Genomic DNA, 17,948 nt, shown 5'->3' with positions numbered 1-17,948 from the left:
TGAATAACAGTATAAAGTTTTAATTTAGATAACAACAGGATATTTGGATATAGATAGTGATATAATATATTTATTAATAGTTGAAAAACACACAAAAATTATTGTTACATCTCACCATCAACGTTCATACAAACAGAACTGAGTGTAATTTCTTACATTGATAGTACATTTGTTTGTTTGTTTGTTTTAAATTTCGCACAAAGCTCCTCGAGGGCTATCTGTGCTAGCCGTCCCTAATTTAGCAGTGTAAGACTAGAGAGAAGGCAGCTAGTCATCACCACCCATCGTCAACTCTTGGGCTACTCTTTTACTAACGAATAGTGGGATTGACCGTCACATTATAACGCCCCAATGGCTGAAAGGACGAGCATGTTTGACGCGACGGGGATGCAAGCCCGCGACCCTCAGATTACGAGTCGCATGCCTAAACACGCTTGGCCATGATAGTACATGAAACATAAGCAGGTCTTATCTACGAATTTTTAACTGTTGTTATATTTTTTGTAATAAAAACATAATCACATTTGAGTTTAGTAAATCATATGAAAAGCCAATAATTTATTTCTAAAAGTGAAATTTCTATTGACCATGCTGCGATTGAAAAGTCCAGGGTTCGAGCACTGATATTGCTGAACACGTTCAGCACATTTTTTACTGTAAACATCTTATAAAACTCACAGCTATTCCAGATACTCAGCTTTCAAAAGCAAATAAAACCTTTATGCTGCCGTTGTTTGTCCTTTCTCTCAGGTTAATGGTTCCAAACTTTAGGAATCTCTGGCACAACAGTTTAGTCAATGTGTTTTATAACAGAATGACAACATCAAATACCAAGTGAATTTTTGATGCATAACAATAAACCGTTTTCAAAAAACTTAGTCTTTAGTAACATAGATAAGTAAATTAGAAACTGTGTAAGATTATCATATACAAAATTTTCTTAGTAAATACTGATAAATGGATAAATTAAACTATCACAGGCCAATATATTTAATGCAGTGTGTAGCGTATTACATTTTCAAATAGCCTAAAAATGATTTAATTGTAACTTAGATTTAGAAATTAAATAAATATTCATATATATCTAACTTCTGATACTAGCCAACAAGATTAATATGCACAGTTCTCTTTTTAATACAAATATAACTTAATATACAAACAATAACGCAGTTTACAGTAACGGTTATTATAAATAATGATCTAAATATAAAAGTTTTACAACCGTACAAAAATATTGAGTCTTCTCTCTGGTCTGAAACTTCTTTGATGTGTTATCGAGGGCTCACAATAAGCGATTTAAATTCGAGTTCATGAAGGTACAATTCATTTAACAGCCAGCTCTGTATTATTTTCTTTGCTAGCCACCCACCGAGTTTTCACAGCAAAAGTTATATAAGTCTTCGTAAAATGTTAATATCCGATGTGAATTAATTGAAACTAAATGTTTTTTTTTTAATTTATGAATGTTTAGTTAGAATACTATAGCAAACGAATAATATGTATTCTGTTTCTTGGTACGTTGCACTGATCACATTTATAGACGTAAGGAGAGCTTCTAGAAACTTCAGCTTAGGCAGTAATACAGACGATACACTACAGTTTATGAATACACATATATTATTGATTCTTACGCTCGAGAATCTTCCCCAATGTTATTGAACGGGATAAAATTTCACAATACAGATTTAACAATATAAGATATATACATTTCTACAGATAAATTTAACTTTAAAACCTCAATATTGAAATGTATATATGATATTAAATCCGTCACAAATCAAACAAAAGTTAAAAAGAGTTTGAATAATCATCCTTTAATATCTTTCTGTCAATTTTTTACCTGATTTCAGTTCTATGAATACGAAATTTCTTATTAATTTCAAAGTTGTGTATTAAATCATCCCCCATCATTTAATTATTGTATTAAATTCTTAACGATATAAGTGTAAAACATATTATTAGTTTCTGTATATGTAGAAAGAGAGAGAGAATTAATATTGATAGAGTTAAGTAAATAAAATCAAAAGGAAAACTGGGCTACCAATTAGTGCCTTTCTACCATAATGGGAGCTGGAATGCTCCCTTCAAGAGGTAAGTTTTTAACTTACTTACCACAAAATGGTAGTATCTTATTTTTATTATTATTCTTTTACAGTTAATTTCCTCTTCTTCTTTACTTTGGAGTACATTCACCTTCCAACAACTGTCTGCAAGCAGTGAAGGGTGATATAAATGTGGGACGTTTTAGGTTTGAACACCCACATTTATTTCTCCTAATTTCCATTTCTTCATTAATTATTTCTATTGCTATTCATTTACTTGATTTTACTTTTTATGTAAAAGCAGTGAATGGAGATCAAGATTGATAGACGGTGTATCCCACCGCAATGTGGGTTCTACTTTCACAGTCACCTCAAACTTGAGGGCACATTTTATATTCCACATTATGGCTTGTACTCTGGAATCCTTTCAATTAGTGCATCGTTCTTTATTTTTTTAATTTATTTTTGTTTCGGCTTGTGTTTTATTATAACAAACTAATATATGGGTGTTACCTATTATTTTAATGTTACTAACTAACATAATTATGAATGCTTTACGAAAAAAAAAAGTTCAAAACTAAATTTGTTTACATCAATACTGACATATTGGCCACCCCAAGTGGCACAGTGGTATACGTGTGAACTCACACCGCTAAAAACTGGATTTCGATACTAGTGGTGGGCAGAGCACAGGTAACCCTTTGTGTAACTTAATTCCAATTAACTAACTGACATATTAGTAATGTAGTTACTTATCATAATAATAATCTCAATTTATCATTTTCATGTATACCATACAATTAAAGTATAAATATTACAGTATCTAAAACTCGAGCTCAGTATTTAGATTCCAACATGAAAATAAGTAGTGATTCTATTAATACACACATTCGTTATTATTATACAAATGTTTTCGAAGTTCATAGCCAGTCATCACCCAAAACAAAATTTTAAGATGTCTCAATCATTTCGATATCGTGATTTGTGTGTGTTTTTAGAGCAAAGCCACATTAGGCTATCTGCTAAGCCCACCGACGGGAATCGAACCCCTGAGTTTCGGCTTGTAAATCCGTAAGCTTACCGCTGTAGCAGCGGGGTACTAAAATCTGTAAATGAATATACTAGAAAAAAAATTTTAATATAGATTATTCAGTTTTACCATTTCTAATTGGCTCTCATAATTCATATAATTAAACAATCATATTAACATTATGTTTCTCAGTAAGAAACATTTTTTATTAATCATTTGTAATGATAATTAACATGTGTATTTAGGTAGAATGTGCAGTTATTTAAAATTATTCGTGCACTTTAACAACACATTGGTCAATGAGGAAAATGGATTTATTACAATATGATAAGCATTTACAGGCTAATTCCAAGCTTCATTTCTGTAATCGTAGAATTTATTGACTTAATCATAGCAGGTTTAACTATGCTGTTCAAACAGGTATGCGATAATTATTATACTAACTTCAAGAAATGTTTTTATACATCACACTTGTCGTCCATTTATAGTAGGTTCTTTATTATTTTTCCTTTTTACTCTTTGCTTGTTTTTCTGTCTACAGACGGTGAGTGGTATTTTAAAACCTTCTGACGTTGTAAATATCATTCCGAGAACCTTTAATCCCATTTGTTAAACACGTTCAGACCGAAAAAAAAGAAAAAATATTTAAATGAAGTTTTGGAGCTAATTGTTGTTTTCTCTTTAACTATAACAACATAATTAATTAATTAAAATTAGTGAGAAGTTATTTTAGAGGATTATCTAAAACAACTGATATAATTCTTATTTACGCTGTAAAAACTTGTAAATAAGTATTGTTTGTTTGTTGAATTTTTGCCCAAAGCTACTCAAGGGCTAACTACACTAACTGTCACTAATTTTGAAATTACATATAACAAGAAAGGCTCTTAATCAACATAACCTACCTCGAACTCTAGCTTTTTTTATCAACGAACTGTAAAATTGACTGTTAAATAATAACAACCATCAGATCAAAGAGCGAGAATGTTTGCCAACGGGTTTAGATACTGCAAGAAGCAAGCTACAAGTTGAATAGCTTTTCAACCAGATCATGCCAGGCTTGCAATGGAGTAACTATCAATGTATCCATACTCTATAAAAATGTAACTTAAAAAATACATGTTTTGTAGAAAAAAAATATTTATTTCAATTTTCGTCTTGTTAAGTAATGTTGTATCTGTGTTCTGATACTTAAAAATAATTATAACTGTAAGTTTCGTGGTGATGTGTCAAAAATGCCTGTTTCGGGAACTTGCACGCCACTTAGTCATTTAGAATAATTTAATCTAATGAGAGCGTTTCGTCAACATACTAGGTGTAAAGTTAACGTAAAACCAACACATAATTTAAAATAAGCTGTTTAAATTTGAAAAAAAAGCGTTTTTAACGATAAAAAAGTATCTAACCTATATGAGAATCTCTAACAAATTCATTGAACAAAATATGTTATGTTAATCAAGTACTTGCTTTAGTAAAGGTCCAGTAATTCTACAATTATATCTCCCAACTGGGATGCCATAGTTATCTCAATAACTGCCAGAACAATGTAAATGTATAAAAATGTATAGAACGAAGCATTATGAAGCATATTTAATGTAATAATGTCCAAATATTTGTTAAAACAATGGGAAATAACTTTATTATACAATTGTTAATTACTGCCAACAGAATTATATTATTATGAATAAATACTCAAATATGAGAAATGAAAATAAATACCAATATCCAAAGATATGTATTTAATGCTCTTTTTATCCTCAAACTTAATCGATTAACAGGACTATTCATTATACATTACTAAATAAGGGTTTTGGTAAACTTACTCTTAACATTCAGTTTCTTTAGAAACACTTGTGTAAACATGATATTTACTGTTTTGTAATGAATAGCATATACCGCATGAACTTTATTTTAATTATATTTGTAAGGGTGTACTTGGAAAGGAGCTTGGAAGAAGAATCGAACGTGTAGTGGTGTTAAATGTGATCAAAATATTGGATATTATTAACCTCGCCTTAGTGAATGGACGGTTTGACAATAATGAAATGCAAGGGAGGTGCCTTGCAAGGAATTACTGTGACTATAGATATATCCTGTACAGCTAAACCCGTTGTCGTGTGTTAGATCTAGAATAGAGCACTAAAGAAATAACGTGAAAATAAGCAATTATTGTATATAATTTGCAAGCACAAAAACTTATCTATATTTTCTTGTGTCAAGATGTTAATTTATTAATGTTTTGCAACACATTATTAGTACCAACTTTTCTAAGTGTTAGACGAGAACTCATATTTAAGTACAGACGAACGTTTGTAAAAGAACTTTGTCGTTGTTTGTTATGAAGCACAAAGCTACAAAAGCATTATATATGCTCTGTCCACTACGTGTATCGAAACCCACTTTCTAGAAATCCGCAGACATGCCGTTGGGCCACTGGATGACAAGAACTTTGTTAAGCGTATTATACATTTATTGGAATTAAAATATTTATTATAATGCATTATTCTTAATATTAATGAAGAAATAAACAAATAGTCAGTCTATATCATGAAACTACTAAGCATTAATACAACACCAGTTTTTGGAAATAAGTATTTACAGTTGTTATCGATCAGATTTTCAAAGTTTGCTTTTGTCCGTAGAGTATAAAAATATTATTTTTGTGACATTTCGGCTGAATATTTGGAACTATAATATTTCTGTCTGACCAACATTTTATTTGCGCGTGGACCGAATGACTTGGTCAGAAAACCATGGAAATGATGTATTTCCATGCCCCATTGTTAGCTATTTATCAGGAAAAACAATTACCTACTGCCACTATCAGTTTTTTAAATCACATCGCAAAATTGTTTCACAATAAAGTTCCAAATATGTTCTGCGATATCACGTTTCCAGCCCTTGACCCTTCAATCCAAAGTTCGGTTCACTGATCACAAACCTAAGACCTACTGGTATATTCGGCGTGGCATGGCCGGATGGTTAAGGCGCTTGACTTGTAATCTAAGGATTGAGGGTTCAATTCTCCGTCACACGAAACATGCTTGCCCTTTCAGCCGCGGGAGCATTATAATGTGACTGTCAATCCCACTGTTCATTGTTAAAAGAGTACCCCAAGAGTTGGCGGTGAGTGATGATGACTTGCTGTCTTCCCTTTAGTCTTACACTGCTAAATTAGAGATGGCTAGCGCAGATAGCCCTCGTATAACTTTGCACGAAATTCAAAAAACAAACAAACAATACATATGCAGCCACACTAATATTCCAAACTATTTTATGTTATAACTTTTTTAATATAACATTTTGTATTAATGCTCATTTACATGTAATGTGATTGTAAAAGAATGTGTGATATAATATTTCATCCGATGAATATATAAATTGACCATAGAAGATCGGGTTTAAATTTATTTCTTGAGAATTTGTGTTAAAAAGTTTAAATAAAACAGCTTCTATAAAGACATGGATGAATAATATTTACTTATAAGGATATTGCCATAGCAAGCAATTTTGAAATGGTGAAGCCATTGCTAAATTACCATTTCTAGAGAGGTCTAAAAGCATGCTTTCCAGGAAAATTTTGAAAATGTAATAGTATGAGAGCCATTTTAACTACAAAGACTGCATACAAAATACTTTGTAGCTATAAAAACTTGCATCATTTAAATAATTCGAGACTACATCTTGATTAAGTTTGACTACAATAAAAAAATTAGGATGAACTGTATAATAACCTTGAAGAAAATATAAATTAATAGTATTATAAAATCTAAAGGCAGAATATTCAATTTAAGCTAAGATACTCGAAAATCTGGAATATTCAAAATTGTGGCTTCTCAGTATTTGCGAATGAAAGACATTATTATTCAAGTCATGCATTTCAATTTTGTAGGTAACGCATACAATATATTGTTTAGTTGTCGAGCAAGTTTGATATAAATTTCTTGTTTACAACTGTCATTGTAAAACTTTCCTTTGATAAGATTAAAACTGTAGAAAGCTGTTTCTGTCTTGTTTAACTAGTATAGTCATGGTCCAATCGCTATGCTGAGGTCTTTTGTGGACACATTAGGAATTTAAAATTTTTCAATATATATCTTTGTATGCTCTTTAAAATACCTATGAAACAAGGCTATTCGTTTGCTGTTTCGTGTTATTTTAAGGTTACCGTAGATTAAAGAACTAACCAATATCTTATTTTATCTATAACTAGTTGGACTACCTGTTCCCTGGACGAAAGTTATGTAAACATATGACTAATGAAAGGTTATTCTAGGACACTAAAAGTTTAAAATAGTAAAAACGCCCATAAAATTGCAAAGCACAAAAGGTGAAAGTGCCAGTTTGAATGTATATCCACACGCGTTCAGTGAACCTTCATGCCAAATTTGGTGAGGATTCATCAAAAAGAGACAACGTTGTGGTACAAAAAGGCAAAACGGCCATCAAAACCGCAAAACTCCAAATTCAAAACTGAAAATGTGTATGTATCTCTCCACAGATACATTGAATCTCCTCCTACCAAATTTGGCGAGACTCCATACAGACCCTGTGAAATAGTTACATGAACATACATTACTTTTATATTTATATAGACACCATAATAATTGAAAGCATGCGCTTCAATTTTGACTGAACTAAATGCAAGTTATTTCGTTTCGTGATCATAGTGTATTAATTCGAAAATCAATTATTTGATTTACATCTCAAACAGCTAAAATACAATTTTTTTCTAATACTTACATATGTACAGACAAGAATGATCGAAACCACTACTTTCCTGCAATTTGAACAACATTCAGCTAGACTGATGAATAAGATAACTATTGACAAAGTTTATCATAACTAAATAGAAATACTACCTCATAAAATTTATGGTTATAAATAAGTACATAAATATATGATTGACTACTTACTGAATTTTATGTCACTTGTTTTGAGTAATTAATGTCCAGTGACTCTACAATACCTCCTCTATTTAAAAGAAAAACTTAAATTAAAGTGAATCTGTTTTATAGAAATGTTTTCTCAAACATTATTTGCAGAAAATATATCTGTTAAATAAGTAAAAATAAATGAATTAGTTTTTATTTGTCTGTTCTAAACAAATATATTGTTAATTTAAAACAACGCCTGAAAATTCCCATATAATTAAGTTACTAAAATTACAATTTGTTTCCTGAAAATAAGGTTTTATTCTAGGATATGAAATATGTCTATGAATAGTTTGCAATTTTATGCTTAAGTAATCTCAATTAATTTTTTGTCAAGCTAACAAAAATGGAATGAAATAAATGTGAAGAAACGCATACTAGTGATAAAAAAATAATAATATTCTAAACAACAAAAAATCAGCTTTAGTTACTAACCTCAAAAGACAGGTCTAATGATAGAAGAAATAGTTAATGATAAGACCATGTTAGTACATAAGTATTGGTATGTTACAATAAAACTATTTTGAATATGCAAATCAGGAAATTATGTAACAACCAAAACCATTGAAAAATCGTGTTGGAAGAGCATGTATAAGAACTACCTTTTAATACTGTTTGAGATTTTATATATAGAGTACTGCTATCTAAAATTGATTGTTTTGAGAAGAAAATATAACGGATTTTCTCGACGTAAAATATTCAAATACTCAGATCACATACACGTGTTCTGATCGGAAATTTAAAATTTCCAAGAAGGTGATATCTCTTGTACTTAATGTCATTGGAAAACAAAGGAATGTAGATCAACTTGGAACAATGAACCATCGAGAAGGAGACCTGTAACAAGTTGTGTTCCAGCCGTGATAAGTAAAGAATGCCATCTTGTAGCAGATGAGAATCAGTATACACATAAGATCAATTGTAAAAGCCGTCCATGTGCTTTAGGCAACAGTATCAACTTAAACAAGAAGGATGTTTGTCTATGAAAACGACATGAGTCACCTCTACATCAGCTGCTTCCACAATATAAATAGTCAACTTATGCACACCTCAAATGGCTGGAGAACGAAATTGGTGTTAATGCTATTACATATAAAGATATGCTGGTCAGGTATTAATACAGTGTAGTTATACATTTCTGTGTAATCAGACTCTCGAAATAGGTATTGCGAGTCTCTGTTCCCGGGCACTAGATGGCATGTGGAATATGGTGGCATGCTTTTGACCACAAAACCTTAAAGCAAATTCCTTTGCAATAGAACCCAAGCTATATGTCTGTCTACCTTCAAGATGCGAAACGTCAGATGGAACACTACCGATCATGGTAGCATGAACAATAACGACATGTACTCAACCTCAGTTTCTGAGCTTGAAACCTAGATACATGGTAGCAAACTTAATTCATCCTTTATACATCATAAGTTTGTTTGGCATTTCATAAAGATATTACAAAAGAACTAATAGAAAATTATATTGGAAATGTTATACAATAAATGTAATTACATAAACTCTAAAGGAACAGATAAATTTGTTTTATCCGAATGCTTTTGTATAAAAAAAAAAGGGATAGTGCAATGTTTTTTGTTAAGCTTTCCTTACAGCTTGTTTATGCATAATACTACTGCATTAAGTATTCCACAGAATATATGATCTTACATCTATTGTTTCACTCTGATATTTTCTGTGTTTTTTATTGTTATGTAACTACAGTTACTTGAAGAAATTGATAAAGCATTCTATATATACATGAAAACTTATAAACAAAAATATGACCTATGCTCTTTCGAGCTAGGAAAAATCAGTGATCCTAAGGTTTTGCAACTCTCAAGTCCAATATATAATTCGGGTAAGTTTTAACTAGAACTATCGTGAAAGTGTTAGTGAATAAAAGACAGATATTTGCTCACGTTAATAGCTTTGCCTCAAACAATGAGCAGACTCGGCTCTTGCAGTATTCAACGCTGCACGATACATCGTTCACGCTTTTATGGCGAAAGTCAAAAGATGTTTGACTCCATAAGTCTCGGTTTTCTTTAGGAACAAAAACACATTAAGAATGTTTCCAAGCATGCGCACTTAGGTTTGCTATGTTAGCACTTGGAGCGTAGGATTCAGTTTTTATGTGATACTTCTTTTCTTTATCACAATGCACTTCCATCGACATGTTTTATCGGTGACGTCACGCATGCAAGAAAGTCCCACGCAAGTTGTTTTGTGCAAGATAATTTGCACTGGGAATGGTAATGCAAATTAGATCACGTGACATACATTTTGGAACATTAGTCCACAGAAAAGCATTGAAGAGAAAAATGTAAACATCGCTTGAATTAAGTCCATTGAGACCGGTATCGAGCCATAATAGGTTTCTAAGTATACGGCTGTTATCGAATGATCTATACTAACAAGTCTCATGGGAGAAACCTATGTTTATAATCGTCCATATTAAAATATGTATGAAAAACTCTATCGAAGCAGCTTAACAACATTGTTACAACTGTGAAAAGAGACACTCTTATTGTTATCACAGGATATTTATGATTGTATTATGTAAACAAGACAACTAAAAGCTCACGAGTGTTGGTTTTAAAAACGTTTTTATGATATCTTTTAATATTCATTCATATTCGGAAACTAATATCACAAATAATTTGATTCAGTAGCTGGCAAATTTCAAAAATATATTTTCAACCATGAATGAATAGCGTAAGTATTAAATGCTTGTTCAGGCTCCTCTCTAATTATTTGATTAAACACCAGTAATAATACTATGAAGGAAGATAGCTAATAATCACATTTGCGTGTTCCATTATTGTCTTGGAAAGCTCTTTATTAACAATAGTAAAATGCAGTGTTCTATAATACACGATCAACAATAACTACGTTCATATATACTCTATAAGATATATTCACTTCTGAAAGAGCCATATGATCCGAATCTTCCAAGAAAACATTCCCTATACTATCATAATACTTATAGCATCAAGTACCTCATGGGGCCCTTTCCATAAGTTTACTTTCAATTAACACAGAACATTATAAAATGTGACTAATCAAACCATATAGCGAGCTCTTAGTCAAGGCATCATTAACCTCATTTTCGGTTTGAAGTACAAATAAAGCTGTCCTTTCCTCTTTCTTTCTTATTTGACTCCGGCATGACCAGGTGGTTAGGGTGCTCAACTCTTAATCTGAGAGTCGCGAGTTTGTGTCCCCATTGCTCGCCTTTAAAGCTGTGGGGGTGCTGGAACACGACAGTCAATCCTACTATTCGTTGGTAAAAGAGTAGCCCAAGAGTCGTTGGTGGGTGATGATGACTAGCTGCCTTCCCTCTAGTCTTACACTACTAAATTAGGAACGGCTAACGCAAATAGCCCTCATGTAGCTTTTCGCAAAATTTCAAAAAAAAAATTTGACTTTTTTTTTGACAGTTTGTTGACTACCACATTGTAGCTTTTTAATGTTTCTCCATGTTATTGCCGATTTAAATCGTGACCATTTTAAATTCAAGTGAACGTTATGTTCTGACATTTGTTGCACATTTGAAAGCCTGTCCAATAATCGTTTCGTTTGGTCAATCAATATAACCAAAGCTTGGTAACCCTAACACTAGACCACGTTATGTAAAAATTTTAAAGTAACAACTAGTAAAATAAAAATAAATAAAGATCTTTGTTACCTAAATATAGTAAACCGCTTATAGATAGAGCAGTGGTACGTTTGCAAAATTACTATGTTAAAATCCAGAGTTTGATTCCCTGCAATGATGAGACCATAAAGAGTTCAATACATGACTTTACGTCAAGAAAGAAATAAACATTTACCTATCAGTACATAACCACTTTCATATTTCTCTAATTCAGCAATACACCATCAACTTTCCTGTCTCTTAAACCATTGATCTGAAATTCAACTATATATATTTCAAATACGATAGTTTACACATATGTCAGTACGACAGATTGCATTTGTAGTAGTTTTATTCACAAATATTTGAAAGAAACATATTTCAAAAAATAATGGAGTCATCTGCACTTAAGAAACAAAGTCTTTTCTCATAAATTATTTTGATAAGGAACATTTTAGTATACTTTATTATTTAATAGCATGAGAAATTTAAACCCTATAAACATTTTATTTGTATCAACTGTATCGTTACTAACAAATCTAATGTAAAATGTTCCGTGGTGTTCTGAGCTCGATCCTTGAACGACTTTGCAGGCTAATCACATCTCGTTCATTTTCATTCTTTCATCTGTACTACATTTTTGCATGTTTTTCTAGAATTTTGATTTTGCAACTGATTTAATTTACTTATATCTATGACATTAGCTGTCTTTCTATCTTTTACAGTGTTTATCTTTCCGTTTTGTTTTGTTTTTTAATCGGTTCTGTGAACATGTGTTTGTTACTTTGTGCTTCTGCAAACAATAGAGAGTTGAAAACGTTTTAGATGTGCAGTGTTTACTTTCCTAAAAACACTTACGTAATCTTTGCAGCTTTAAAAATTTGTACATATATTTTACTTAAATGTACATTTCGATTTTGGATACAGCATTCAATCATTAATCATTGCCATGTGTAAACACATGAACAATTATCATGCGAAGTATTCTCATGACAAAGATTCTATTAAGCTAGCTACTTTACACTAAATAACACCAAAAACATCGTTGTGAATAACTTATGATTGCATGAAGGCAAATATCTATCATTTAATACAAGTAACAAATATTTATGAATAAAATATGTTGTTTTACTCGTTACAAGAGACAATTCCTAAGAGAACCAGCATAAACAAGAAATCCAGGTTGTTAAACGGCTTTGGTAATAATTTAGAAATGTTGACAAAGTATCAAAAAAGTTAACCAAGTCTATACCAAGTTAAACTCTGTCTATATATCTCATGTAAGTGTGTAAATATTTATAAGTAGGATAAAGAAAACAAATATTTTGTTGGTTTCTTCTATACCTTCATGCTATGTGTTTAATTTAAAATTATTTCAACAAGATTAAAAATGTATGTTTCTCTCTTCTTTCTTTTTTTGATAAACTCAGTAGAGATTTTTGTTAATAATTTATTCATATTTTTAATATTCTTATTGACAACATTTAAAAAGTTGACACAAATGTATTAACTTATGATTATCCGTCAACTTATTGACTTGTTTTTATATCACTTAGTGATTATTTTTGAGCAGTTTATGCTTATTTATTTTGAAATTTTGTGCATATCTACACAAGGCTACTTCCGCAACGCCGTCAATAATTTTAAACTGATAGACTAGAGAAAAGACAGTCAACAGCACCCACAGCAAACTTTGGAGATATTTATGTTGCACATAATAGTAAGATTACAAAATCATCACTCTTACTGTGCCCCACGGCTCCAAAGTGCGAAGCGTAAATTTGCAGCAACATACAGCGAACCACGAATTCTTGAATTCACAGACCAGTGTACTAGGTACTAGGTAACAGCCATCCCTCAGTTTTATGCGTTTGTCTGTTACAGATATCGTTGTAAAGAATAGGTGACTAAAATTGAATTTATTCATTCATTTTCTACGCAAAATATATACAGGATCCCTACAGTAATTACTGAAGTCAACTGCATTATTGATGACATATTTCTTTATATTTTTATGTTATTAGAACCTGACGTTGACCGAAGAAGGTTAAACGTTGTTCGATCCTCTACATAGTGCTTTCTCTATCCATAATAGCCGTTTTTATATATATATTAGGGCCTCTGTCACCAACAAAATTGTAAATATATAAGCATTTTGGTGCATAAATAGTTTAAATAAATATGCTTCCAATATTGTACCTATATATGGATTCCAAGTGATGCTTCTTGGGTAGGATACCAAATGGGGAGCTAACTCTCATTATAAAACCTTAACAAATAAATTTATTAATTATCACGAATCATATGGAATGTAATTCTATAAAGTGTTTACATTGGGCCAAAGTGTTTTCTTCAGGCTGCATTTCTCTTTCTGATTCTTTTCTTGATGTTGACCTTTTACAGAAAAATAACTTACACAGGTTTGTATGTTATCTCCATCTCAATACCACAGTTACTTTATCAAATTTTCCATTACAATAAAACAAGACATCATTCTTCCGTAATGCAGTTATTCACCTGTAGTTGCTACTTATTTTATTACTTACTACCGCCGCCCCCAAGGGCACAGTGGTATGTCTGTGGACTTACACACTAAAATTCGGGTTTCGATACCCGTGGTAAGCAGTGCACAGATAGCCCATTGTGTAGCTTTGTGCTTAATTCTAAACAAATACTTTCTACCTCTAAAGGTTTTGATGTGCATCTGACATTTTATTTACTCTTTTTCATAGAGATAGTTTTTGTTACATTGCAATGTTCATTTTATCTACTCAGAAAATATACAGGGCTAAGTAAACACTCTTTTTATTTTAAATGCGTGTGTGTTCATAGTCTGTGAAGTGTTGCCACAGATGTAAGCATGTTACTTGCATATTTGGCTCGACATGGCCAGGTGGTTAAGGCACTCGACTCGTAATCCTATGGTCACGGGTTCGAATCCCAGTCACACCAAACATGCTCGCCCTTTCAGCCGTGGGGGTGTTATAATATGACGATCAGTCCCACTATTCGTTGGTAAGAAGAGTATCCCAAGAGTTGGCGGTAAGTGGTGACGACTAGCTACCTTCCATCTAGACTTACACTGCTAAATTAGAAACAACTAGCGCAGATAGCCCTCATGTAACTTTGCGCGAAATTCAAAAACTAAATTTGCATATTTCGTTCACGGAAAATTTCCAACCTTTCGACTCTCCAGTAGCATCACGGAAAATTTATAGCTGGATAAATATAAAAACTATTTCCGAAGAAGAAACCTCATAAATCTCCGTAAATCCTGGAACAATTTTCTCCTCTGCTAAATGAAAGCTGCAGTTAAAGAAGTTAACCTTTTAACACGAATAAAAACCTTGCAATAAAGTTAGTCATATCTAATGTTGCCATTCACAACTATTTGAAGTTTACTAACACCTTTAACCTGTTCAGTGTCGTAGACGAGATAACTCGTCCAAGCCCATCGGTAACACAGTGCCACGAACGAGTTAATTTGTTCTCAATAACACCTAATTTCAACGCTAGATATCAGCACCATATATGCCTTTGACCTACTCACAAATTGTTTCACTTTTGATCCAAAATGGTATCACGAAAAAGTTACAAAATGAAGAAGCATTAGAGTTGTATTGTAGCAACTGAAATACTTGGCAGTCAACAGATTAAACCAAACGTTCACATATTTCTAGTAAAAACTCGAATTCAGAAGTTGTTTTCGTAAGTCATGGGTTTATGTGTGTATTTTTCTTATAGTAAAGCCACATTGGGCTATCTGCTGTATCCACCAAGGGAAATCAAACCCATAACTTTAAAGTTTTAAATCCTAAGACTTTCCGCTGTCCCAACGGGGAACCGTAAGTTATGGTGGAAAATACTAGGATCACACAATTACATTCGACCACATACTACTTAAATTATCTGATATAGTTCCAGTTTAATTTAATGTAACTTTTTGCGAAATTCAAACAAAAAACATAATTTGGTTAAATATGGTTTTGAAAACCAAAGTTCACTTACTGTTAACAGTATGTGGAAAAACTTCTAAATGTTTAGTCTACAATTTACCTTAAAATATAGTATCTTGTGTTTTTCGTGTATCGAAATAAAGTTTCCCTGTTATACACTACTGACAGAAAAAATTGTGCATTGTAGGAAACGTCTGTGTCTGCAGTACAATATTTAAAACATAAAAGATACATGAAAGTAAATTCTCAAAGTATGAATGATATATTCTTAATGAACTTCGCAAGCGTATACATAATACATATATTTGTCACATATTAGCTTTGTTAATCTGTACAGTACTCAATAACAACGTAGATACAAGTAGGTGAAACACATTCGTTTTAGTCTGTTTTAAATAATTCTGTTGCAATATAGAAACTCAGAATTCTTCTAATCACACTAAAAGATATTCGGAGTTATAAAACGATTCAAACACTGCATTTACAAATGAAATTTTTTATACCGTAATCTCTATTTAACTATGTTTTCTTATCAAAGAGCTATGTTATTTGATATCCATGAAACTATGAAATCAATGGGTTCAACTGTTGGCTTTATTAACGTGGCTTGTAGATAGACATGATCGAAACCATGTATCAAATCTGTCTTCCGTACTTCTCTTCCAAGGCCTAGCCTTAACTTCTCAGTTGACATAGTTAGAACTGTTATCTTTGATCTTTGACAAAAACGAAATAATATATTTATATTTTGAGTGCATATGTAATGACACCTCTTTTACACAATTCTCCCAATGCTCACGAATGATACACCAAGTTTTACTGGTAAACCTGTATTTAAACATTATTTTATAAGGAGTTTAAAATCCTGATTTACGCATTGCTTTTAAAATTATAAATCGTATTTGAGTAATTTCTAGTTTTAGCACTTGTTTATAGGATTTCTAGAGCTTCGCCTTCTAAGCCTAGCGTGGCCTAATGGTTAGCTTCAACCGTGGATTCGAAGGTTCAAGATTAGCTTCCATTGCAGAAAAAACACACTTCTCGTTTTGGAGTCGTGGGTTTACTATAACAATGACGATCAAATCTCGCTATTTAATTAAATAAGAGTAGCCTCTTAGGGGTGCAGCGGTATTCTGCGGACTTATACTACTAGAAACCGAGTTTCGATACCTGTGGTGGGCAGAGCGCAGATAACTCTTTGTGTAGCTTCGCGCTTAATAACAAATTACAACAACATTAACAACTAGAAATGGTCTTTAGGCCCCCTTATAATTCAACAGTAAGCCTGAAGACTTATAACAGTTGAATTTTTATACCTGTGTTGTAACTTTGTGCTTAACAACAAAAAACTTTCTTCAGACAACACTTTGTATAGTACTGCACTAAAAATCTGAAACAAGAAAACAGCTTCGTTTTTTTATTATATTTTCCAACAATGTTTTACAGTTGCATTTGACATTTTATATTTTCGCTTAATATATGTTTCCTTATAATTTATTCCTATACATGTTAAAATTTTGTAATAACAGCTCTGTTTCTTCCCTTTTAATAGTATACTGTTTGCAGACATTGTGGGATTCACAGTTCTAGCTTCTCAGTGTACAGCCCAAGAACTGGTTCGTTTGCTGAATGAATTATTTGGAAGATTCGACCAATTAGCCAGCGTGAGTTTCTTCATCAAGTTTCTGAAACAGTTATTTTATTTTCTGTGTTCCTGTTTATTAATATTTATGGGATTCAAAGTAGTCATTTTAACTATATATGTAAATCAAAAACGACCAGTTAGTAAGAATTAAAACTTTATTTTTCAGTCACAGAAACAGTTGCCAATTGGAGATAAAGTAACATTAATCTGACAATGGATGTTATGAATGAATATTTATAAGCTATAAGCATTATGAATCTGAAAGACATTACACAACCACTATTGCACAAAATATATTATTTTGTTGCACCTATGACTAAATATGAAATGTATCTTTCAGAAGTCGAAATATCACACATTGCATCATAAAATTCACTTTTTAACTACTTTTATGTCATTTATGTTTAGATCAATAACAATATATAGATTGAAAATATTTAGCGCAGAAGTAATATTAAAATACAATTTATTTATACAGCTTACTCTAGTACCACTTTATGTTCAAACACCTGTAGTAAAGACTCTTATCTAATTTATTATAATATTCTCAAGTCATAGTTAATAATGAAAGCTTGTAATGCTACGATAATGTTCAGAGAAGCGAAAAGGGTTTCAAGATTTTAATGATATCAATAAACATTATTATTTTCCCTTCTGTGACTGTTAATTACAAATCTCTGAGAACTTGATTGAATGCAAGGTGTCTAATCAACTAT

The 17,948-nt window shown here is 31.7% G+C and overlaps 1 protein-coding gene across 1 annotated transcript in view; it reads left to right on the top strand.

Moving 5' to 3' along the window:
• LOC143252810 (adenylate cyclase 1-like) overlaps positions 1-17,948 on the top strand; it is a 122,392-nt gene that overhangs the window by 39,520 nt on the left and 64,924 nt on the right. The window contains exon 4 of the mRNA XM_076505531.1: positions 17,140-17,251. Coding sequence (XP_076361646.1) covers positions 17,140-17,251 — 112 coding nt within the window. The remainder of the gene's footprint in view (positions 1-17,139; positions 17,252-17,948) is intronic.

Source organism: Tachypleus tridentatus, chromosome 6 (genome assembly GCF_004210375.1).
Source record: "Tachypleus tridentatus isolate NWPU-2018 chromosome 6, ASM421037v1, whole genome shotgun sequence".
In the NCBI taxonomy this organism is placed as follows: domain Eukaryota; kingdom Metazoa; phylum Arthropoda; class Merostomata; order Xiphosura; family Limulidae; genus Tachypleus; species Tachypleus tridentatus.
The sequence above is the reverse complement of the archived record's forward strand: the minus strand, read 5'-3'. Positions and strand labels throughout refer to the sequence as shown.